Raw genomic sequence first — 25,785 nt, 5'->3', positions numbered from 1 at the left:
ATGGGACTGACAGCTACTTCAATTCCTTAGGTCCATTCTCTAGCTCCTGTGTTGGGGACCTTATGCTCAGTCCAATGGTTGCCTGAGAGCACCCATCTCTGCATTTGTCAGGTACTGGCAGAACCTCTCGGGAGACAGCTATATCAGACTCCTGTCAGAAACACTTGTTGCCATCCACAATAGTTTCTGGATTTGGTGACTGTAAATGGGATGGACCCCCTCTTTCCTTCAGTCTCTGATCCATACTTTGTATCTCTTCCTATGGGTATTTTGTTCCCCCTTCTAAAAGGGACCAAAGTATTTATAACTTGGTCTGCCTTCTTCTTGAGCTTCATTTGATTTCCGAATTGTATCTTGGGTATTCCAAGCTTCCGGGCTAATATCCACTTATCAGTGAGTGTTCTCTGATATATAGAACATACCATGTGGTTACCTCACTCAGGATGATATTTTCTAGTTCCATCCATTTGCCTAGGAATTTTATGAATTCCTTGTTTTTAATAGCTTAGTAGTAATCCATTGTGTAAATGTACTATATTTTCTGTAACCATTTCTCTCTTGAGGGACATCTGGGCTCTTTCCAGTTCTGGCTATTATAAATAAGGCTGCTATGAACATAGTGGAGCATGTTGGAGCATCTTCTGGGTATATATCCCCTGGAGGGGTATAGCTGGGTCCTCTGGTAATACTATGTGAAATTTTCTGATGTACCGCCAAACTGATTTCCAGAGCGGTTTTACCAGCTTGCAATCCCACCAGCCATGGAGGAGTGTTCCACTTTCTACACATCCTTGCCAGCATCTGCTCTCACCTGAATTTTTGATCTTAGCCATTATGACTGGTGTAAGGTGGAATCTCTAGGGTGTTTTGATTTGCATTTCCCTGATTACTAGGGATGTTGAGCATTTCTTTAGGTGCTTCTCAGCCATTCAGTATTCCTCAGTTGAGAATTCTTTGTTTAGCTCTGCACCCCATTTTTAATAGGGTTATTTGGTTCTCTGGAGTCTAACTTCTAGAGTTCTTTGCATATATTGAATATTAGTCCTCTATCGGATGTAGGATAAGTAAAGATCTTTTCCCAGTCTGTTGGTTGCTGTTTTGTCCTATTGACAAGTGTCCTTTGCCTTATAGAAGCTTTGCAATTTTATGAGGTCCCATTTGTCAATTCTTGATCTTAGAGAGTAAGCTATTGGTGTTAAGTACAGGAACTTTTCCCCTGTGCTCATGTGCTCAAGGTTCTTCCCTGCTTTCTTTTCTATTAGTTTCAGTGTATCTGGTTTTATGTAGAGGTCCTTGATCCACTTGGACTTGAGTTTTGTATAAGGGGATAAGAATGGATCAGTTTGCATTCTTCTATATGCTAACTACCAGTTGAACCAGCACCATTTATCGAAAAAAAAGTTATTTCTATTTATTGAATGAGTATACAATTTATACTTTTATCATTAAATGATAAGACTTTGTGTCCTAGAAATAGAATCAACCTTTTTTCCCCTCTCTATAGCCTGAATATATGAGAGTATAGCACAAAAAAATCTGGAGAAGGAATTTCAGTCTATATTTTGTCAGATGTTAAGGAATGCAGTACTTACCAAGGAAACAAATGTTGGAGCTATTACATGAAATTTGTGTTCTTGTACTTTATTTCTGTGATTCTAGGGTGATTGTGTAAACTTCATAATGCCTACTTTGCCCAAATAAAGAGGAGATTCTTGCTATAGCATAATTCTGAGACTTCAATGAATTCAACTAAATAAAGAACACATGCAGGATGTGGAACATTAAGTTTGACTACATTTGGAAGGTTTTAATGCCTGTGCTTCACATATCCTGGCCTTTCAGCTATTCCATGGCTCATGTTTCCTCATCTATGTTGGGCAGATTAAGAGAAACAGGAGCTCCAAGTCTGACATTTCTGTCTGATGCAACCCTAATGAGAGCAGCTACGAACAGAATTCTGTCTTTCAGTGAACCTATGGCCAAAGGGTTCAGGGCTGAGTCAGGTTTTCCTGATGTACACTAATGGAGAGTTCAAAACCTCAACTGCAGTTAGTTTCTGCTGATAATTGCTTTTTTTTTTTAAATAAACTTTTGTCCAGGCAGTGGTGGTGAACGCCTTTAATCCCAGCACTTGAGAGGCAGAGGCAGAGGCATTGGCAGAGGCAGGCAGATTTCTGAGTTCAAGGTCAGCCTGGTCTACAGAGTGAGCGCCAGGACAGCCAGGGCCACACAGCCCTGTCTCTAAAAACCAAATAAGTAAGTAAGTAAGCAAGTAAGTAAGTAAGTAAATAAATAAATAAACTTTTGGAGGAAAAATATTGCAACATCAGAATTCTTACCAACTGCTGTGTTCATTTCAAGCACTCTCCACACTAAATCTAACTGGGCCTCTTTCCAAATAATGTAAATGTGAATGCATACTTGTAGAGGACTGCTGCATTCCTGAATCAATACTGGATGTAACCAACACCCATTACAAGTGAGAGCAGGTTTGAGAGGAACAGGTTTCAGACAAGCCTAGCGGACAAAAGGGGGACTCTTTGAAGACAACAGAGCAAAGCTCTGCTCAGCCTTGACTTGGCAGCTTTATTTGTTGAAATTGTGCTTTAGGAGATTTTCAGATGCCATTGTGCAGTGCAGGTGCCATTGGAAATCTCTAATTCTCTGTTTTTGCCTCAGGAAGGAATAGACTTAAATAAAGCTTTGGCTCATTCCTTTTATTTGGTGTAATTATTAGGAATGACTCTTTCTGTTCTCAAGATGGCCAGTTTTGGATAATAAATTCTATGGTCATTTCTTAAAAGGTCTTTTTTTGTTGTTGTTGTTTTGTTTTTTAGGGCCATCTTCTTGATGATATCTTCCTTATATTAATATAAGAAAAATTAGCTTACCTTTTCCACAACAAAGCTGTTAGGACTGACTCTGTCTTGCAGTCCTTTAAGTATTTCTTTGATGCAATAATTAAAAGCTCACATAAGCTAAGGACTAACTCCCTGTGGTTCTTTTAATGGCAAACGCAAATAAAATAACTTTTCAGAGGCTCATCCAATTTGGGAACCCCAGAGAGAAGCAAAAGGAATTGGTCTTTCAAGTTTATATTTGCAAAGCAATTTCCAAACATTTTAATTAGTTTCTCCACTTAATAAATGAAAGCATTTGTATCCACACTGGACAGCCAGTGAATGGCCACACAGACAGCTGCTGCCTCGTGCTTTCTGTACTATCGTGAAGGCCTTGAACCGGGAGAACTTTGCAGGCTCACACCTTTGTGACTTGTGTCACCGGCCTTTCTGTTGCCGGGGAGAGGGTGTGTTGTGATTTGGCAATAGGAGTATAGTGAGAGTATGAAGACAGTGCCAGAGATGTGTGCAGAGTCACCGGGAAAAACCGGTTGCCCCTATACAAATACAGATGGATGTTGAAAAGATTCCATTACAAGTTCAGAGACCTAGTTAGGTCTCACTGGACTGCTAGTCTTTGCTTGCTGTGCCTCTTAAAAGTCTAAAGGACTTAAAAGAGAAGCTCACAGTAATGTCTTCCCATTGTGAGGAATTGTCATAAGAGTTCAGTGAATACCTCTGAAAACAAATTGTACATAATTCCTACCTAGTCAGGTGCTGTCCTTGAGAAGGTCAATACTGCTTCAGAGAGGCCACAAACAGACATGGTAGGGCTCCTCCCACGGCCCTAGACCTGTATTTTAAGTTTTAAGTTTGTGTTATTTTGCTTAAAGACCCCCCACCCTTTATAAACATTACCCCAGAAACCCTGTGTCTTATCCTGCCTGCCTTAAACCATATATTTGGATACCTGATATCCCAATAGCAGGAAAGACCAATTAAAGTCAAGATGACACAGCTGGTATCTGGCTTGGGAAACAGGCTGGGGCCTGCAAAAATATTGGGACATCTTAGTAGTGTGGGATGGACCCTCACATTATATATATGTATATATATATATATATATACATATATATATTATGTGTGTGTGTGTGTGTGTGGTCAGTGTGTGTGTGTGGTCAGTGTGTGTGTGTGTGTGTGTGATTTACTTTTAGACATTATTAATTTCTTTCTGTTCTGGAAAACAAAATTCACCCTGTTGTAGATGTGTGACCACCCAGGAAAGGATTCTTCTGCTTACGCCGTGCTGGTAGAAGTTAAATGTGAAGGTAGATACTTTCAGAGTCGCAGAGCAGAAAGACTTTGGCCATCACAGACTTTTGCTCCCTCATTTATACAGTTTAAATCTCATTCCTTACACTATCTAGCTACACGGAATCTTGGGACAACAGTTTCAATCTTGCTTTCCTCCTTCATAGTTACACAGAATACCTCACTTCATAAAGGAATATAAAGACGAAATAAGACGGCGCGAACTGAGTATTTTTCTGAGCACACCAGGTAAAAGTAGAATACTGATCCCAAACATCTGCTCCTTCCTTTCCTTAGAGCCAAAAATTCCTCAGGGAATTCTTACTTGCCCAGGGAGAAGTTCTCTGCACCCCCACCCCCACCCCTCAAATAACCAGCCAATCATGCACAGGCTTTCCACATTCCCTTTCCTACTTTACTGATGCATTGTCTCGCTGTGGGTCTCTGATCATTTGTATATTCACACAAGCATACGGGTACCTGCATAGGGCAGATACCTATGAACAAATGATTAAATGAATGAACAGAAGAAAGAAGGCATTGAAACTAACAGGACCTGGATTTGAAACAGGCATTTTCTTTACATTTCTAAGGCATATCCTGTTCTTGGGACTCCTCACTTGTAAAAGAGGAAGAACAATGATACTTACTTTTAAGACTTCCAGGATGACTAAGTGGTGTGTATGAAATTTATAAACATCTGCCGCTACTTATAATGATAAGACCACATGTTTTTGCTCAGTCTAGCTTGGAGGGTTTAGGGTAGGAGTGGAGGCTGAAAGTGTAGTAAGCCCTTGGCATTTCATCTCCTGTGGCCTCTTCTTAAGGTCATTAACAGCTGAATAGGTGAAAGAGATCAGCATTAGCATTTTATAGAAGCCCAGGCAAAAGGAGCTCAAAGGGTTTCCCTAATGGCAACAATACCGGACAGAAAAGACTTAGGTGCCCACTGCTTAGGTGATTCTCACTGAACTTCACAACACTGTGTGGGTGGCGGCAGGGCCCTGTAGCCTCAGCAGACCTAGGTACTTTTCCCACACTCAGTTCTCTCCCAGGCAGAACGTGGAAAACAAAATCCACACAAGTTTGTGACAGGGACGGAAGGCGAGAGAAAAATCTCTGCGAAAGGTGTAAAGCACTGTGCAAATAAGAGCTGAACAGGCAGTAGCATTGGGGTCCCGGCTCCTTTAGCTTCCAGTCCCAAGAGTTGCTCCTGTCTCCTCCCACTTTGGAGACCGCAGAGTAGGAAGGAGGATTAAACCCGGGGGAGGAGTTCCGCCCCAGCTCCCTAGCCTGTGCCAGCACGCCTAGCCGTAGCACCCACTTAGAGCTCCGGTCTCCCGTCCCAGCCCCGGCTGTGCTTCCCAGGGCAAGCTCCAGGCTCCGCAAGACCCGCGGGCCTCCAGGATGCAGACACCGCACAAGGAGCACCTGTACAAGCTGCTGGTGATCGGCGACCTGGGCGTGGGCAAGACCAGCATCATCAAGCGCTACGTGCACCAAAACTTCTCCTCGCACTACCGGGCCACCATTGGTGTGGACTTCGCGCTGAAGGTGCTCCACTGGGACCCAGAGACCGTGGTGCGCTTGCAGCTCTGGGACATTGCAGGTGAGCGTTCAGAGAGGCGTGCAATGGGGTCAGGGTGGAGTGGGGCAGTGAGAGGTTTGGGGGTGGTGGTGAAGGTTCGGGGAATGGAAAGTGACTTTTTAACCAGTTTTGAGTCCCGGGACTCTGGAGTGCAATCAAGTAGGAGATCCAGATCGCCTGAGCACTCCACTCTAGGAAACTTTGGCTTAAAGGCTTGGAAGCCTGATTTCAAAGGGATGAAAGTGTTTTCTTATTTTTTTGCTGTTTCTGTTGGAGTCTTCCCAACTCTTGCTGCAACTTCTAGTAACTTCACTGGCTCTCTGGCTGTTCTCCACCAAGATTTGAGCTTGTTACTCCACTTTGCCCTGGGATCCTTGGGTACAGAGCAGGCTCTGGCCCGTACTCACAAGGAGACTGTAATCGCATTCTCTTTTCATTCTAGTCCTTTTCTGGGCGCAGGTAGCCCCAACTTGGCTCAGAGTGTCTCGCGTGGCTCTCATCTTTTACATTTAGAGGAGAAAGACCCTAAGAAACTTAAGAAGGAACAGGACTGTCTTCCTGTGATTTCTTGTTTGCCGGTTCTCGGTTTTTAGGAATTTAGTTTCTTCCAAATCTCACTACTGTCATCTCACTGCTTATTGGCCTGTTCAGTCAGGAAAGTTTGAGATGCTGAGTTTGTGAAAATCTAGAACGAACTGTCTCTTCCCACACCACTCCCTTCTTTTCCATCTCTCTTCCATCTCCCTCTATCCCTGGCTCATTCTCTTTCATAATCTGTCTCAAAGAGGAGAGTGTATGTATTTTAGGACATTTTTTTTTAAACTGAGACGGGGTCCAGTCATTTAACTCTCCTAACCTATGCCAAGGTGACCTTGAACTCATAGAGATCCACTTGCCTCTGCCTCTCTCTAGAGGCCACGGTGGGGGTTGTGATGATATGAATGTCATCTGCTTTAAGATTTCTTGATTTGATCTTGGTATATTCTTTGAAAACTCTAAACTCTAAAGTATGAAATCAGGATCTGACTAACAACATATATCAGCTCCTAGGTGCAATAAAAACCGTGGCAGGCCACAGTTAGTACTCAAGACTGGGTCCTACTTGGCTGCTTTGTAATGGGGCATGCCTAGCCCCTTATTCTAGATGCTAACTCACCAGAGCAGTAGCATTCTAAGCTGCAAATGGCTAGGCAGTGATAGCTCAAGAATCTTTTTGCTTTGGAGTTTTAAACTCCAATGAGATTCTCCATGATGCATTTCAAATAGCCCTACTTAATATCTCTTGATGGTCTGCAGCACCAAGAACCCTTTGATGAGTGCTGGATTTAAAGTAAGCAATTCTTTTTCAGAAGGTACGTTCATTTCAGCTAGTGCATTTCACTGGAAGCATTTTGCCATGACTTGAAATGAGCGCCAAGAAGGAAAATTCCTAAAAGGACATGTACGGTCTTGACACCCCTGTGCTTCTGTAGCCATGAGCTTGCAAGTCTTTCAGTAAGGTTAGTTATTGTATTGTAGATGGGTTCATGGCTTGGAGTCTTTAGCAGTTCTAGAGAAACTTGAAGCTTTTGGAGCTCAAGCTATTGGAGACTTGAAGACTGAATCAACTAGAGTCCTTTGAGCTGTTCACTGAGCCTGTGCCCTCTGTTGCTGCATGTTTCAGTATCTGAAATGTCTTTTAGCTGCATCAACCTCCTCAGGACCGCAGTTTAAAATAGCTTACTGTTCAGAAGATCTATGTGTAGCTAGTGTGATTGTAGTCTAAATAGCATTATGTCTTCAGCCTTGTTACATGTTGGTAAGTTTTAGTTTCCTCTTCTAAACAGAAAGAACAGAAAGATGTAATGATTCTGAGCTTCCAGAATGGGATACCTCTAGAGAGGAATACCTTCTGAATACTACTACATGGTTCCAGATACATTCCCAATATCTTTGTTTAGCTTTTGATATTTATAAGCAGGGAGTGTATTTTATTCCCCCAAATGAGAGAAGAGTAAGCAGTAATGCAAGGTAAAGGCAATAGTGCTACACTCTAGGAGTTACAACTCTGTACATTTATATATACTAAGCAAGAGGAACATGGCATACATACAGTGACTAAGTCCTAACACATTGCAATTCCTACACCACACATATATCTTGCCTTCAAATGCCAGTCCAGCATCAGTTTTAGTCTCATGCATTTTGCAGCATAAGGAAGTCTGAGTTCCAAGCTTGCTCTCAGAAGCACTTTAACTTCCACACTTGAGACTCCTTTCCTAAATCACGGTTTCAGACCAAAGTTGTGGGGAAGGCTGTAATCACAGAAGTCCATGCAAGTAGGAAATATGAAGGATCTGAGGTCCATTCAGCAGACAGAGAGGCATTCAACCTCATGGTAATGCTCAGCTCACTTTGATAACTTCAAGCTCAAAGGTCCTGAACTGCTGAGTCGGAGGTGGAAAGATGCTTGGGTAAAAGCAAGGTAATTGGTGGATAGGATGGTTGTAATGTAATTGTTTCAAGTTGTATTAGAGACCTCTGGGTTCTAAGGTTATAAGAAATCCAACCTCCACTCTCCACTGAGATTCAGGTTCGGTTAAGTATGCCTTTGAGTGCCCTCAAGTCAGAGCCTGCCTTTCTCCTTTTTTTAGCTCTAGGATGGACCTATGAACAAGAGGTCTCATAGTGAACTGAGTTTTAAGAATGTTCAAACTCCTTTAACTTGAAAAGTAAAACACGGTTTTATGTGTATGGGTGTATCCTGTGTGTGTGTCCACCCGTGTGCAGTGCCCATGGAGGCAGGAAGAAGGCGTTGCCGCCTCTGGAATGGGATTTACAGAGTTGTGAGCTATCATGGGGGTGTTGGGAAGCGTACTCAGGTAGGTCCTCAGCAACTGCCATCAAAGTGCCTAACTGCTGAGCCACCTCTGTAATTTCTCCCATGTGTTTGTTTTGTTTTCATTTGGATTTGAGACCATGCAGCCCAGGCTACCTTGAACTCACAGTGGAGCCAAAGTTGATTTTAAAACTTCTGATCTTCCTTCCTGTGCTTCCCAAGAGCTGAGGTTACAAGTACTTGTGACCATCTTCAGCTTACACAGTACTGGGAATCAAATTTAGAGCCTTGGGCATGTTAGGCAAGCAATCCACTGAGCTTTATCCTCAGCCCTGACACTTTTGATGAGTGGGCAAGGACTTACCCTGACTCTATAGGAGATTAGCCTACTGCAGGGTGCTTCTTGTCATAGGTAGATCTTTATGTTTCATTTGGTTCAATGATGTAAGGACTGATTTGTATATGGGTTCCCATGATGTATGTCTTATATCATCACTGTGACTGGCCTGCCTGATTCTGAAACTCCCAAGATATTAGGGACTTGTGAAACAAGATGATAATTTCTCCAAAATTTGCCCTATTTCTGAGAAAGTCTACTACAAAGAAGAGACTGTGTCAACTCTATTCAAATGTTCTTGGTAGAATCAAATATATTAAGTTACCTTGCCCAGGATTAACCCATTAACAGCTAAGCAGGACTGTGCCTATTCTGTCTGATTTGAAATCATACTAGGTTCTGCAAGTCCCCCATCCTGTGAGTACCTGACAAGCAGCAAGTTCTTGTAGATAAGGCCATCTTTCTTTCTTTGGTTGGTAGATAATTTTTCCTTCTTTCCTGCATATTTTCTTTTATTGAAAGTTGATTTTTTTTAAATATTATACATTCTGATCACATTTTCCTATCTCGCTACTTCTCTAAGTTGTTCTCCAACTTTCCTGTCCTTTAGTTGTTATGCAGTTCTTGTCTTCTTACAATTTTTTGGATATTTATAGATGCCACTATGGAGAAAATTGAAATAAATGAATGAAAAAAATGTTTGAACATTTGATCACTGATTGAGATGTGAATTTATACTCCTCTTTTCTGTTTATACCAACCAAAAAACAAAAACAAAAAATAAAGGAAACAACATATTTATACTTAAGATTTATTTTCATACTACTCTTGAAACTAGATACAGACACCAGCAATTTGCACCATGAAAACAATCAGAGAATTATATAATTCTCTGTGGAGCTCCTATGAACTTTGGGACACAGCTTCAGGAATTGAGACAATTACAGATCTAGCAGCTACCATCATTTAAGCACCTGTTATTATGGATGTCCAAGGACATTTAAGTTCCTAATAAAATAGCTGGCTATATGGTAGTGTTAGAATTTAAAATATGGCTGTTGAACAGGCCACTCCTTACCATAATGAACATGACCATCCCCATCCTTTCTAACAACTTTTTTCTACTTCCCCTTGTTTAATAGCAGAGTGTTTCAGATACATTCTAAATATGAATTATATATGATGAAAATATAATACTTGGTATTGGTCAAGTCATGAAATCTTACTGAAACACAGGTATTTCACTTATAGAATAGCAATTATTTTATTTGCCCATGATATCACATTTATAAGATGTTCTCTCAGCCTCTACAAGTTCTAATATTAAGCTTTACCTTGAGCTGCAGTATAGGCAATCCATGATAGTCTTTCCTAACTTTCTTGTGAGTTTTTTGACATGTATAGTTATATACATATATACATATATATAACCATATAACTGTATACATATATATAGTTATATATATTTATATATAACTGTACATACCTACAACATGTATATATGCATATGAATGAATGAAATTTGACTGAGTCTACTAATCATCACACAACCCAACTCAATATTCAAAAATGGCATGTAAAACATCTTATTTGTATGCGGTTTGAAGAGTGCTTCTTCACCATGGAGAAGTTTTAGTGATGCAGGCTTCTATATGACAGCTGCCTCTAATAAGGTCCAGCTTAGGAGAACAGCATTTCAATATCCATGCAAGACTCATGTGTTCTGTCTTTTCTCATCACTTGGGTCACCATAGCAGACTGCTTTATAGTTTTCGAAGTGTTCTCATGCTGTGATCTCAACCGAAGGAAGGATTTGGACTTGGCCATTTCTTCAGCATTCTTAGTATCTATGTAGAAAATAATTATCCAATGAATTTTTTAAGTGTTAAGTATCTTGGCACTAGATCTAGATATATATAAAAAAAAACTAACTTGAAAACAAGTATGTCAAGTAAAACAAAATGCATTTAAAGAAGGGCCTATCTCTGCAGGAGAATATGTTGCCCCATTTTTATCCTGGCTAATTATAGGTTTTCAGAATAGCACACTGTGTGCTTACAGCTAAGTGGATTGTATAGTAAGCAGAAGTGGAGACTTTTTAATATTGTGCAGGAAACATGGAGGAAGAAGCCAAGACCTTTTATAGAGCCTTTGTTATGTTTGCATTGGTTTAAGTTATGGGAGCATATGGAATATGCCCCATCATCCAGGACCTGTTCTGACACAATAATGGGCACCAGTTTCATAAAACAATTCTAAGTGATTTGAGGGAAAGAGGGCTGGCAGGAACAGCTCTCACATTTGTAGTTGGATTCTATGTCAGAATAGGGGAATTGAATTAGATATGACTTGATTCTTGAACTCAAGAAGGTTAACTTTTTTGGGTCATGATGACATACAAGCATGCAAGCATGGCACTTCTAACAGTGAGTGACATGTACTAATAGAGATAATTGCAAAATATTCTTGCAGCTGGAACAAAGTGGATCTCGTCCATGCCACACCCTCTCACTTTTTGAGACTGAAAAAGCCTGAGAAAGTTAGATGAAGCCTGAATTAGCACAGCATTTCTTGTGCTCACAACTTATCTTGTGATCACTGTTCTTTCCTGGAGTTAGATTCCCTGATAGTGACTCTGACTCTAAAACCACCTCTATGCTTGACATTGCGCATTTTCACCTTACAATTCCATATTCCTGGTGGTCATGTTCTCTACAATATTTTTGCACATTAGTAGTTTATTAAGTTTGTGTGTACTTGTGTGTGGGTGTATATATGTGTATACGGTCACCGTGTTTGAACTAGAGCTATCACTTAGAAAGACTTTTTTCACAATAGTTGTCTTAAATTAGGCTTACAGCTTTTTTCTATTATAATTCATTTCCGAAAGGGATAGATCAAGGCTTTCAAGCCCCTGTGAACACTTTCTTACGTCTTTTTCTATGATCTAGACATTCCAAAAAGACACAGTAACCCAATTATTTTAGAGTAAAATTTAGATATATAGTGAATCCATGGAAGATTCTTCTCTCTAGGTCATTATACTTTAGTATAACTTGTCAAAGTTCAAATTTAAGACTTGATTTTCAGATTTTGAATTATTTTTTCACTATTTATTTGGGATAATGGTTCTGAATTTGCACTCTTCTTCTTTTGATTTCCCATTCCTAGATCAAGAAATACTATCTTTTCCACTTTGTAAAGATCTTTTTCTTTTTGAATAACTATGACTTGGTGGCTCCCCACCCATCTGAGGCTTGGTGTCAGCCTCCTCATGTTCGCAGATTGACCTTTACAGCACCCCAGTCCTCATATAGAGTCCTCATCTAGTTTGATTTTTTCAGGTTGGCCTCTTGCTACCAAACAATGCGATTTTCAGAGTTGAAGACTAAGCCTTTCACTATGAATTTCAAGGCTTCACATGACCAGGCTTCTGTTGCTCATCGGTTTCATTGTCTACACATGGCATTAGACTGTACAGGAATCTCACAACGTCACATTTACTTACTTTCCCTGCCATACAATAGCTTACACAATTGCCCCTTTATCAATGTGCCTTCCTCTGCTTTACTTAGGTAACTCCAACATATCCTCTCTTATTCCATCCATTCTATCTGTTGACTTCACATGAGGATAGGAGGAGTCACTATTTCCAAAATCACAGATTAGTCTGTATTTTCTTTAGATTATGTTTCTTCTTCTATGCAAGAATAGTATGTTCAATCAAACTGTATTCCAAGATCCTAACATAGTACTTAGCACATAGTTGACATTTAATGAGTATTTGCATAACAAAACATTTCTAATCAAATATTATATCATTAATTTCTTTCCAAGACAGATTGATTTTCAATTTTATTGATAAAATAAAAGAGTTACTAATTCAAATGTGATTGTGGTTGAAGGACCAGAATTTTATACATATTAACATATGTAAAAAATAAAGTATTTGGTAAATTAAGATATATGATAACCAAACACCTTAACGAGGTGTTCTAGCATTTTTAACATTAAAAACTGGGGAATAAGCTTAAATATGATTTTAAAAGCTATGATTCTTCATTTGTCAAAATCTATAATTTGAATTAAAATGTCAGTTGTTTAAAGGTCAAGTACAAAAATATGTTCTTAGGAATTTTCAGTATGTTAAATGGAGTAATAACTTATGAAAAGTAATTTTATATAGTTACATCTTGTACCTCATCCAAACCTTTCCAGTCCTTTAGAGATAAAGGGATTTATGGTTTGGAAGAATAACATTGGAGTCTCAGGCCCACAGAAATTATTAATGTTAAAACTAATTCTTTGTTTATTATTGATGAGGCCTGAAGAATTAAAACCTTTTTAAAAAGTAGTTAGCTTGTGTTATCTTAAGTACTGAGGTTCAAATATGATGGAATTGGGTAGGCAAGAGGGATCCACACTTCAGTTGCAAACAGGATATTTTTCCAGTAGCTCTAGGGATTGAATTCAGAACCTTGTGAAGGCTAAGGCAAGAGATATACCACTGAGCTACATCCTCAGGCTCTTTAACAATCATACAAAAATGAAAAGCATCCCAGTGACCATGCATGCTAATATTTATATTTTAGTCATTTTAACTCCTTGGTATTCCATGTTTGGTCCCATATTTATTGTCTCTTCTCCTTTCTGTCTGTCTTGAAGATGCATGAGATCTTTTCTTTGGTTCCATACATCATAATGCTAATATTTGACTCATTTGAAAAGCAAATGCCCTATGGAAATCCCCCAATTGTCTCTTTCAGTAGAAGCTTCTTTGTCCTTTGAGTCCCATGTGACATTTTTTTTTAATTCCCCTGTAATATTTGGTGTCAAGTCTTGTATTAGAGTGAGTTTATCCCTTTGTAGATATACTGTGCAAGTTTCAGAAACCTCTGCCATGAGTTATTTGGTACATATTTTAATTATGTGGTTGTGGTCAGCAAAGAAGTAGAGAAAGTGAGAATGCTACTTGGGAGGGTGTCCTCGCTAGGTTTCCACTTGTAACACAATGTTCTAACAAAGGCAATGTAAGGGAGCAAGGGGTTTATTGTAGCTCACAGTTAATCCCAGAAGGGAAGTCAAGGTAGCAGGAGCCCAGAGCACCATGTTCACATTCAGAGAGCAGTGAACAATGTGTGCACACATGCTAGTGGTCAGCTTGCTTCCTCCATTTTACACAGTGCAGGTTCCCCTGCCTCAGTAAGGACCCCACATGCAGTTAGCATGGGTCTCCCTTCATCAGTTAAAGAAATCAAGATAATCTCCCAGAGATGTGCACAGGGGCCTGTTTCCCACATGCTTCTAGATTCTGTGGACTCAGAAGAGAGCTAAGTAAAGGCCTAATTTTGTTTCTTTTCCCCCCCTTTTTTTGTTTTTGTTTTTTCTTTGGGGGGGGTGTTTTTTTCAAGATAGGGCTTCTCTGTATAGCCCTGGCTGTCCTGGAACTCACTCTGTAGACCAGGCTAGCCTTGAACTCAGAAATCCATCTGCCTCTGCCTCCCAGAGTGCTGGGGTTACAGTCATGCGCCACCACAGCCCGGCTTGGCCTAATTTTGGAAAGAAGAGATAATGAACTTAAGATGACTGGATAGTTTGAAATGTTTGATTATCATTTTCCTCAACTCTGTAATTTTTGTAGTCTGTATTTTCCTGATGCACTGTTTAGCCTTGTTCCCTATATTTATATTCAAATTTCACTTTTAATTAGTTTACTACTCTTGCATAAAATTGCTCTCCCAAGAAGAATGATGGATTTTCTTGTTGACTTCCTCGGGCTAATGCAGACCAAGTATTTATAGTGTGAGGGGGATTCCAAAAAAATTTATCTCTAATGCATAGAGGAAGTTCAAAACAAATTGATTCAGAGTCCTTGTTGAGAAACTTGCTTTCCTCTGCAATAAATTTGTTATTAATACCTCTATTTATTGAGGGACAGGCACAATATAGGAATATGTACCATTAGCTTCATTGCTCACAATGAGTTTATCTGGACAAGAAAACTATGCTTAGAATATAAAAATGAGAAACATATAAAACTTTTTGGACAGGCATACAAATAAGAAGATCTATTGTGTTACGATTTATCTGACCACTACTCCTATTTTCTAACCAGTCTATTCTTATGCTTCCCAATATATGATTAACAGTTTTGCAACTCTTAGATTGTTTAAAGTCCATCTACTAGGAAAGCTAAATTCTTTACACTCACCATCAATGAAAGATTATGATTAGCTGAGCCTAATATAACCCATGTTTATATATGACTTTTAGGCCAGAAAACTACAGTACCTGAGGGGCAGCAGTATCTCATTTGTGAAAGAAAGCTAAGACTAGCTGTGTGGTTTCCAAATAATAAAAAATCTCTTATGGTGATAGGAGGGTCTCTTTCTGTGTCTTTGTATGTGCTTTGATGTAAAGAAAATAGAGTATCCTCTAGTAGTTTATGCAGAAAATCTCAGACTCTTAGTTCATTAAATTCTTAGTGTCAAAATAATTTCTTATTTAAGCCAAAGGAAATACCTAAAATTTCTGTTCTTTAAAAGATTAACACCAGGTGACTTAAGCATATTTTTTGAGTAACTCAGTTTGTAAAGTGCTTGCCACATAAAGTGCTCAGTTTGCTCTTCAGTACTATATGAAACCAGACATGGTGAACTTTGTCAATAATCTCAGCACTGTGTAGGCAGAAGGATCAAAGCTCATCAAAGATCATCCTGGATTATGTAGCAAGTTCAAGGCTAGCCTGGGTCTTGATATACATTTGTATGCTATTTTTTGTTTGTTTTGCTATACACACAAAAAAGTATCTTGTAGCAAATAAACATAGCACAACTTGAAAAAGATTTTGTAAATTATAATTTAGAAATGTGTGTGCCTTGGGTTAATGAATGACTTCTTAACTCTTTGAGACAGACTTGCCCCACTGTCCTCATTTCCTGTCTGCATAGTAGACCATTTCTGGCATATGTTTTGGGGAATTAATCCTCTAAAGGACTCTGGAAATCCTTTGAGAATCAAGATTGAAAATAAGAGGGTATTTTTGTATGGTATGTATCAAAGTGGTTTTAAAGGTTTCTTAGGACTACCATTCAATGCTAAATAATTTAAAGCTTGGTGTTCATTGGATGTATTGAGCTAATCAACTAGTAAACATAATTTAGGATGACTGCTATTTTTAGAGCAGCAATGGTTTCAATTAAAATTGTTACTGTTTAATAATTTTAATGAAAATAATAATAAAGAATTTTAAATTTAGGCCAGGGAAGGCAGTGTACACCTGTGATGCCAACATTTGGGATGTAAAGCAGGAAGATCACAAGTTCAAAACTAGCTCATGTTACATAGCAAATATTTTTAATGGAATCATATTTTCTTGTACATTTTCACTTAGTTAAACATATCACAGATAGCTTATTTATTCTTGATAGATAAATTTAATAAATGATAACTACCCTGAGTACTAAATAAGAGCCATTGTTTATAGTGGATCTAAAATGATGGAAAGAGCTTGTATAGTTCTGAAATACAGGTAGGTTGAAATCTTTATGAACACTTTAAAAGAAATAGGAAGTAAATGTAGAAGATCTGTGATTCTTCTTTATTCAGTCCACTTCTTTTCTTGCAAGGGTTTCCTCCCACAAATATTAATCAAAATAGTCACTTTATTATATGAAGTCCCTGCACTGCTAGTTTCATTCTGTTATGTAAGTCTATTAAGAGCACACACTCAGAGCCTCTTAGAATCCATGTGCTATGCAAACATGAGTACTGTGATTGAGTAATTGAATTAGTGGCTTGAGGAATCTGCAATGTCAATGAACACATTGCAGAAGCTTACAGAACATAAAAAATACTACAAGTAGGTGCTAAGTTAAATAACCAAGAGGGTGATAAAGTGAGCCATTGCTGTGGAAATGTAAGAAACAAAAACAAGTTAAAAGCCAAATAGTTATAGTCTAGTCATAGTCATGTTTAAAAAGAAGGTATACTCATCTTATTTAAATGGTATGAATGAAATATGTATGTTAAAATGGTGTTTTTTGGGTACCTGAGTTTTTGAAGGAAGTAGTAAACAAATTTTTTCTGTTTAAAAGTTAGAAGCTTAGTGTTGATTAGTTGAAAAGTGTTCACAATTGAACAATAGATGGTCATGACTTATTAATATGAGTTCTGTATTTCTATGTGTTCAGAATTTTTAAGGTATTCCAATATGGAAATATTTATGATGTAGCTCCCTTTCTGTTATAACTGAAGGGGCTAATTTAAATGGTTTGAAACCTGGTGTGGATCGCACCACATATTAGCAGTTCAGCTTCTAATTATACATCTCACCTTGAGGCTCCAGGTACATTAGTCTCTACAAGTGTTGATATTGAGACACAGGGTCATGAATTTGGTAGTAGTACATAGAAAAGAAAATACATTTAACAACACAGTTCCGACCTCCCTGTGGAACTTCAGACCATACATTCAGCTCTCTATGCAATGTGTTTATTAATAGAATTCTAATCTCAACTGTAACATGTCAGAGTCCTGACTTAACTTTCTGTCATTGAGTGCCACACTTCAAACCTAATGAAATCATCTCCATTCTAGCTAATAGTAAAGTCCTGTTTTTCCTTGAGGCTCTGAAAGTCATACTTGAATTATCCCTTGCTGTACAATTCCTCTTCTGTCTCTGTCTCTGTCTCTGTCTCCAGTAGTATCCAACAAACAATCTTCATAACTACTGCTTTAATTCAAATAATAATTTCTTGCCTGCTACGGCAATACCTTCCTAACTGGTGGCTCCAGTCCTATCCTGACTCCCACACATAATTTCTCAATGCACCTGCTCAGTAACCCATGATTTCTTGCCTGCTTGCAGTCCTTCAATGTTTTTTCTCTTGCCCAGCATTCATTAAAGAGAATATCAATACGATGGCACCAAACTGTATATACTCTAGACCTTCTGGTCTCTTTGTTTAACCCCAGTCTATTCTGGCCCATATTTAGTCTTTGGTGTCTCACATAATCCCTGTACTATTTCCTCAAAGAAAAGACAGACTGATTTGTGCTTCATTTTCTTTGTGATAGGCATTCCCTCTGTTTAAATCTACAGAATATTCACATAGTTTATTCCTTTAATTTTTTCATCTTTTCTCAAATGATGTCCTTTTACTGGAGGATTCTCTATCTAATCATTTAAAGTCTGTCCCCAGTGTCAGAATACATTTTTTCTCTTTTTCTGTTTTATTTTTTCTCCATAACAATTTAAAAGAAACAAATAAATAGTATTCTTTCCATTTTGCTTTCTTTTAAAAATGTGTTGTTTATCTCTCACCATACAATATAATCACCATAAAACTGAAAAAAAAAAGTAATAGCTGGACCTATTGTTAGAACATTATCAACATTAAGAGTTTTTGTTTGTTGTTACATGATGAGATTTGATTTACTTCAGTCTAAGTAGAATGACAGTGACAAATACAACAGGCAAGACGGAAAGGTGAAGACTTGGTAAACATACACTTATCTGTTGGGAAGACACTAAGGGATTAGGGTTGTTATGTAGCCTTTATGTCACTGTGACAAACATCTGAGGAAAAAAAACATAATGAAATAAGGTTTATTTTGATCATCTCATTGTACTTAGGAAAGAAAGATAGGGAAAAGAAAAGATATGGGAGCCATTTTTTTTAATTTATTTTTTTACTTTTTTTAATTTAATATAGTCTCCATTTGCATTTCAAATGCGAAAAATCTTTCCTGCTTTCCCCACTCCCCGAAAACCCTCAACCCTTCCTCCCACCCCCTGCTTCCAAGTATATGACCCTCCACCCGACCCACTCCTACCTCCCGCGGCCCTTGATTTCCCTTTGTTGGGGCATCTATTGAACCTTCACAGGACCAAGGACCTCTCCTCCCACTTCCACTGATATCCAACAAGGCATTCCTCTGCCACATTTTTTGGCTGGAACCATGTGTACCCGTTGAGTGATGGTTTAGTCCTTGGGAGTCCTGGGGCATCTGGGGTGGTCGACCTCATTGTTCTTCCTATGGGGCTGTAAATCCCTTCAGCTTATGGGAGCCATTCTTATTGAAATCACCAGTATATATATGGACAAGGAGTAGAGGAAGGGAAAGAGGGAGAAAGAGAGGGAGAGGGGAGAGAAAGACATATATATACATATATATATATGTATATGTATACATATATACATATATATCTTGATAAATATCTTGATATATATTGATATATATCTTGATATATATTGATATATATATCAATCTCTCTCTCGCTCTCTCTCTATATATACATATACATACATATATGAGCCATAGAGCATACATATATGTATATATATATATATATATATAGAGAGAGAGAGAGAGAGAGAGAGAAAACTACTCCCCACAGTCAAGGGTACCTATTTCTTGTAGCCACGTCCCATCTCTAATTAGTGTGAAATCATAAATGGGTATATGAAATAACCATCTTTATAACCCATTCCCCTTAACTAGGGTAAAGCTCAAGTTTTCAGTTCCTGAGCTTTGGGAGGGAGACATTTCATATCTAACCATAACATAGAGTTTCTCTTTTACTTCAAATATAAACCTTAATGGACTTTCAATGCTCATAGGTGACCATGGTCGTGATAGAAATTTGGTTATGGTTGTAGATCACTTGGTAGTGTTTCAGGGTGACGATAAAAGGTTGGTATTAAGCATGATTTATGTCTAGATGTGATGAAAATAGTGAATAATAAATACCTTTCTGTCACTGGCATATCAGGGCAAAATAATTAAGAATGGAGAGATAAAAATCTTCTACAGGATTAAAAAAACAAGAAATTTATAGTCACCTATCATAGCATGTTGGTTTCCCCAAGCCTTCAGAAAAAGCTTACTCTATTAACAGCTCAGTGTTTCTTTTACCACAGAAGGAACTGTATGACTTGATTAGTTTTTTTCTGAGAACACTGTGAAAGAGCTATATTTACTTTTGATTTTTATATTGACTTTCTGCAGTTCATCTACTAGTCCTATAAATACAGAGAACATATTTATACCTCTTTTAGATCTTATGATTGGGCCATAACTCTCAAACATGAACTACTTGTAGTAAATTCATTATACTATTTCTTAAGAATGAGAACGGCTCAAAAATATAAGACTCTAGTCTGAAATTCATTGGAACAATATGTGTATGAACTTGTTAGAATAATGTTGATTTTCTTCTCTAATTAACACCTATTAATCATTCACTAGAAATGAGAGATGATTCTTGAGTAAGTATGCCAGCATGCATCAGTGTCTTCTGAGTATATACTCTATCATAGAAAAAAAAGTAAGTTCAATTTATTTTCATCATAGTATCTGGAGCCCTCACCTTATTTATTGAGAAATAGTTCTCAAACGTTACAACTTAGAATGTCAACTATCCCATTCTCTGAGATTTTAACTACTACAAGAGAGGTTGAAGCATGTATACATCCCATGATAAGTGATCGTGATGTAGGATAAACACAATGGTGTGGGTCTGATGAGTTGGTTCAGAAGGTACTAGTGCTTGCTGTGCAGACAGGTGGACTCAAGTTCAAACACCTAAATCTCATATAACAGCTGCCTTAGGCCATTTAGGGAGATGATGTTTCCATCATGACCGAGCCATAGAGCATTTTGAAGGAAGTGAGATGATTTTTGTAAAGGTAGGCAGAGACAAAAGATATACAGCATTGTGTATAGTGTTAATAGATAGTTTCTTAAATATGTGTGATTAAAAACAACTAAAAAATGCACTATGAGGGCAAGAATTACCTTTTGTAAGTAGATCCTAATAAAATTTGAGTTATAATACAGGGGCATACATTAATGTCTCCTATAGTGTGTTTTTAAATGAAATTTTATGGGCTCCACACAAAACCAAACAGCATGTCTCTAGAGTGTAGAGCAGGAAGTGTTTTCATTTTTCAGATTTCTTAAAAATGTTACCAGATTGAAATAATTGGAAGACCTGTATTGATGCAGTTCTACTCACACTTATGTATAGAAAAGCGGTAAGAGTCAGTAAGGGACCTGCCAAGGGATCCAGGTGATGCAACTTTAGCAAGCAGCAGCAATTTTGATGGATTGGAGGAAGTGGCATAGTTAAGAGGCACTTTAAGTAGCAGAATTTGGGATGGGTATTAGGACAGAGACCATTTTTATGGAGAATACAGTTCATTCTGGGTGGATGTGTCAGTGATGCTATGAATCAGATTGGCAAACACAGCATGGGTAAGAGGTGATCAATTTGGGCATCTGTTGTATCAGTTCTCTCATGCTGTAATGAAACAAAGCAACTTCAATGTGGGTTTATTTGCATCTATATCTCCCTGAGAGATATTTTCTGGTGACACATATGGTGGCAGGAACAGGAGGTGGCTGGTCACACTACAGCACACTCAGGAAACAGAAAAGAGTAAAGGGCAGTACTCAGGTCACTTTCTTTCTTTTCCTTTCTAGACCAGGACTCTAGCTCATGTTACTGTGTTGCCCTCGGTTAAGGTTGATCTTCCCTCATAGATATTCCCTCACAGGCATGCCCACATAGTTAATTCTATAAATTTAATTATATTGACCATTACACTTGCCAGATTCCCAAAAACAACATAGAATATAGTTTAGAGTGGACAGATAGAAGACTGAGGCCCATCATGAAGAATGACTAATCTGAAGTCACAAACCATGGGCTAGGGTCAGTTGGCTAAAAGTATCTGCTTAGTATTCACCAGTTAAGCCCACCTCATCTGAAAAGTGTCTATAAAAATATGGAGAGTTGTTTTATGCAGATGGAATGCATTAACGTAGACTAAGCACCCAGCAGTCAAATTATCTTTACAATGTTGAAAATATAATAGAGATATGATGTAGGTTCTAAAAACAGAGTTTGGGATTAGAGTTTAAGATAAAACACAATTATAGATACTTTAACAGAGACAAAAGTGAACAAGATCCTATTACCTCTAATTTTGACTGTTGTTGATTTTTATATTATGAGCTCCAAACCTTTATTTACAATGAATCATAAAATTATATCAATCAGAAAAAAAGTAGGTAGACATCACTTTTCATAAAATAAAATACTAAAAACGCAAAGTTGTTAGGAAAATGGATGCCAACATAACCTCAAAAACACTTTACATAAATTTAGAATACAAGATGTTGTGCTGAAGGTTTTCTAGATTATAACCTTTTATGCTTCTGCCAAACACTTTATGCCTGTTTAGGAGACTCAGGCTTAAAACAGGTTGGTTGTTCTTAGTGAGAGCACTAGGGTACTGACTATTATAGTTAACTATGGCTGTGGACTTGACAAGAGCCTGGAGTTACCTGGGAAGAGGGAACCCTAACAGCTAATTGATGGAGGAGGGCATAGCCTACTGTGGGCAGTACTGGAGCAAGTGGGCCCAGACTGTATAAGAAAATACAGCTGACAAAGCATTAAAGCAAGCCAGTAAGCAGTATTTCTTAGTTGTCTCTGCTTCAGTGACTGCCTCCAGATTCCTGCTTTATTTTCTGCCTTGATTTCCCTTGATGATGAACCCATAAACCAAACTTTTCTCTCTAGGTTGGTTTGCTTATTAGTGTTTGATCACAGCCACAGAAGACAAACAAGAACATGGATCATTAAATGAAAATACCATGAAATACATATTATGATTGTGACATTTGTATATATACTATGCTTGGGACACCAAGGAAGCTATTACAGGCCACTAGAAAGCAGAGCCAAAGTTTGACTAAGTCGTAGAAAAAAGAGCGACTGGGTGGCCTTAGCGATCATCCTTATCAATGTCATTAGCACCACAGAAAAATGAGAGGCAGAGACAGAAATGTTTGTTTAAGGCTACCTTGATTTCTGAAAGATTTTATTGGTGACAAAATTAAGGCCCACATTTTCTGACTCCTCAAATAGTGCTTACAATCTCACATCTCTCAAAGCTGGAAGTAGACTCATGATGCATTATCTACACTATGCTGGAGTGTGTTTAGAGACCATAAGACAAGTTGTGCCACAACTGGGAATTAGGTCAGTTTAAGTAGAAAAACCAAGTATGACTCCTGGGCCTTCTTGTGGGCAAAACCCTCCATGTTAGTGGCAAAGAGTTAAATACAGGTCCAGTAAATGTGTGTTCAGTGAGTACTGTGATGCCAGAAATAGTTTTTGAATCATAGTCCTTGTTTTGTTTTAAAATAAATTTATTCTGGATAGACTGTTCAGGTCTCTACCTATAAGTGGGCACTCACTGAGAGTCACATGATTTTCACTTTTAACAAGAGCCAGCAATTAGGGCTGTCAGCTGATTAGGAGGAAGGATAAGATGTGAGTGCCAGAAATCCTCTGGTCTGACTGTGACCCCTTTCTGGAATGTCAAAAATACAAACTTTCCCTGTGGGTTGGCCCAGTGACCTCCATATACAAAGGTCTTTTCATTCTAGAAACATATTGCTTTCTCCTTGTTTCTGATTCATTCACTCACACACTTATACACGTTTTCAATCCCTGTTAGGCTATAAGACCATATATTGCTGTTTTCATACTCTGAAGGTGATCCTCGGCCGTATGTTAAAAGTAAAATCTTCATTTTTGAGAGTCATCTACTTTGCAAACCTCTTGACAAGAAGATTATTGAGTAACCCATGACTGCCTTTCTTTTGGTTAGCTCTCTAGAAAGATCATGAGACATCTTTAACAAGCCTAGAGGCCTTCCAAGTTCTGAATGAGACAGAGGGCTTTTTTCCCCATTTGCACTGAAATGTCATGTTCCACCCTGAGTGGAATCAAAGGACATCATTATTTGTATATGGCATTAAAAAATGAAAAGGGAGGTCATTTGGGGAAAAGGGAAGTTCATCCATGGGTTGTGGGTCATATGAAGAATGTTTTAGCCTTCTCCTTCATTGACTTGATGACTATGGGAAACATTTTTAAGTTTCTCTATTGTGCAACCTATAGATTGTCATGTGCTGGTTCTGACGAAATGCTACTCTCTAGCACACAATCCTGAGGAGAAGCTCAAATACTAAGGCAAGAGCATCAAATTCCATCCTTTCTCAGGGCATATTTAGGAAACTGCCTTTTCCGTAATACCAATGAGAAAATAGCCCTCTAAACATTTATTGCTTTTTATGAAAATTTACCAGGACAAAACATTGGGCTCTAAGTTTTTATGAAGTATAATTAGAGATCCTGTTGGCATGAATTCCCCTAAATACATAGAATTTTCAGTATTTTATTTTTCTATGAAAAGATTCCGATTATTGTAATTTTATGATCCAAAATAAATAAAGATTTGTGGCTCAGAAATAAAAAATCCATCCTTCAATACTCCCTGCCTCCAGCAATCATTAGCAAACAGAATGAGAGTTAATAGGATTTTGTTCACCTTTTCTTTTGTCTCTGCTCAAGTACCTATAACAGGGGCTTGTCTTAAACTGTGATCCAAAACTCCGTTTTTAGAGCTTATGTCTTTTTTCTATTATGTTTTTAACATAGTAAAGCGAATTTGACTGCTGAATAGTCTATGTTAATGCATTCCATCTGCATAAAACTGGTCTCCATATACTTCTAAATGCTTTCCAGATGAGGAAGGCTTAATTGAGAAAGTCTAAGAATTCGCCAATACTCATTTGGAAGATTTTCAGAGTCGAACTGATTCCAGCCGACTGCAACTAATTCTCAAACCAATCTTTATTCTTTAAGAGAAAATGACTTTCTGCAATATCAGAGATGTAGATTTTAGACTACTTAATGAAGAGACTAGCTCACTGTTGTAAGGACATAGACCACAGGCTGTCACAGATTCTACATATGTCCAGAGAGTATCTGTAAAATTGGATTGAGTTGGCTGCTTCTGGAACATAGGTTTGAAGTCAAGGTAGCACAAGAGTGTGGTGTAGAAGCTGAAAGCACTTGATATTAGCGAAGAAACATGACTTTGAATTCAGACAGCTGAGGTTTAGATTCTGAGTTTGCAAGCTTGCCACCTGTTTAATTTGATAAAGCTCCCGACATTCCAAGTCTCAATTTTCTCATTTTATTCTGTGCATAAGGCCTGCGAGTGTAGCCCTCAGGTAGAGAGAGGCCTTACCTCGCACTCCTGAGACCCTGGGTGTGATCTTAATCTCCAAGAAACGAATAATGATAAGTAACTAAACAGGGAGGATAGTAGTTGTTCTGTAATGGCCATTTATGTAAATCATATTATTGAGGGGGAGGAAACATACAGAGTATGCTAATTTCTATTGCCTTTAATGGAAATATATTTTGAATACCTCTTTATCATACTACATACTTTAATTGTTAGTCTGCCATCCCATTAAAATATAAACTCTGGAGAGCAGGGATTTGCATGATAACATCATTGTGTATCGAGTGTTCAGAGACCAATATAATAGCCTGTGTTGCCTCAGATAGTACTGGCATCGTATAATGTGGCAGTCATTAGATATATGTGGTACTTTTATAATTAGCAACTTTTAAAAACAATTAGTACATAAAGAAATGGATTTTATTAGTGCTTACTAGTTGAATGTTGCTTTTAATCTATCAGTTAGTCTTTCTTTCAATAAATGAGTCTGGTTGCATTTCCAGTTACTGAGAGGGATTTAATATTCTCATGATTTTTTTTGGGGGGGGAGGCAGGTTATTGTTTCTTCTCCCCTCCAGTTCATTTTGGGGATTTTTGTTTTCCTGTGTTGAACATGATGTGATCCCTTATCAATTTCTAATCTTTTATCAGTTCCTGTAATAAATTGTATTATTTAGTATGTGCCCAATGATGAGTCTGTTTTTCTTCTTTCACTGTGTAGTTTCTCATTTTAACATATTTTGCAATGTTGGCCTGATTGTCATAAGTGCCTT

At 38.1% G+C, this 25,785-nt stretch overlaps 1 protein-coding gene across 1 annotated transcript in view; it reads left to right on the top strand.

Moving 5' to 3' along the window:
* The first annotated feature begins 5,438 nt into the window (after positions 1–5,438).
* Rab38 (RAB38, member RAS oncogene family) overlaps positions 5,439–25,785 on the top strand; it is a 70,573-nt gene continuing 50,226 nt past the window's right edge. The window contains exon 1 of the mRNA XM_052177647.1: positions 5,439–5,760. Within this exon, the coding sequence (XP_052033607.1) occupies positions 5,559–5,760 (202 nt within the window). The 5' untranslated portion in view covers positions 5,439–5,558. The remainder of the gene's footprint in view (positions 5,761–25,785) is intronic.

This window comes from Apodemus sylvaticus, chromosome 1 (genome assembly GCF_947179515.1).
Source record: "Apodemus sylvaticus chromosome 1, mApoSyl1.1, whole genome shotgun sequence".
NCBI classification, from domain to species: domain Eukaryota; kingdom Metazoa; phylum Chordata; class Mammalia; order Rodentia; family Muridae; genus Apodemus; species Apodemus sylvaticus.
The sequence above is the reverse complement of the archived record's forward strand: the minus strand, read 5'-3'. Positions and strand labels throughout refer to the sequence as shown.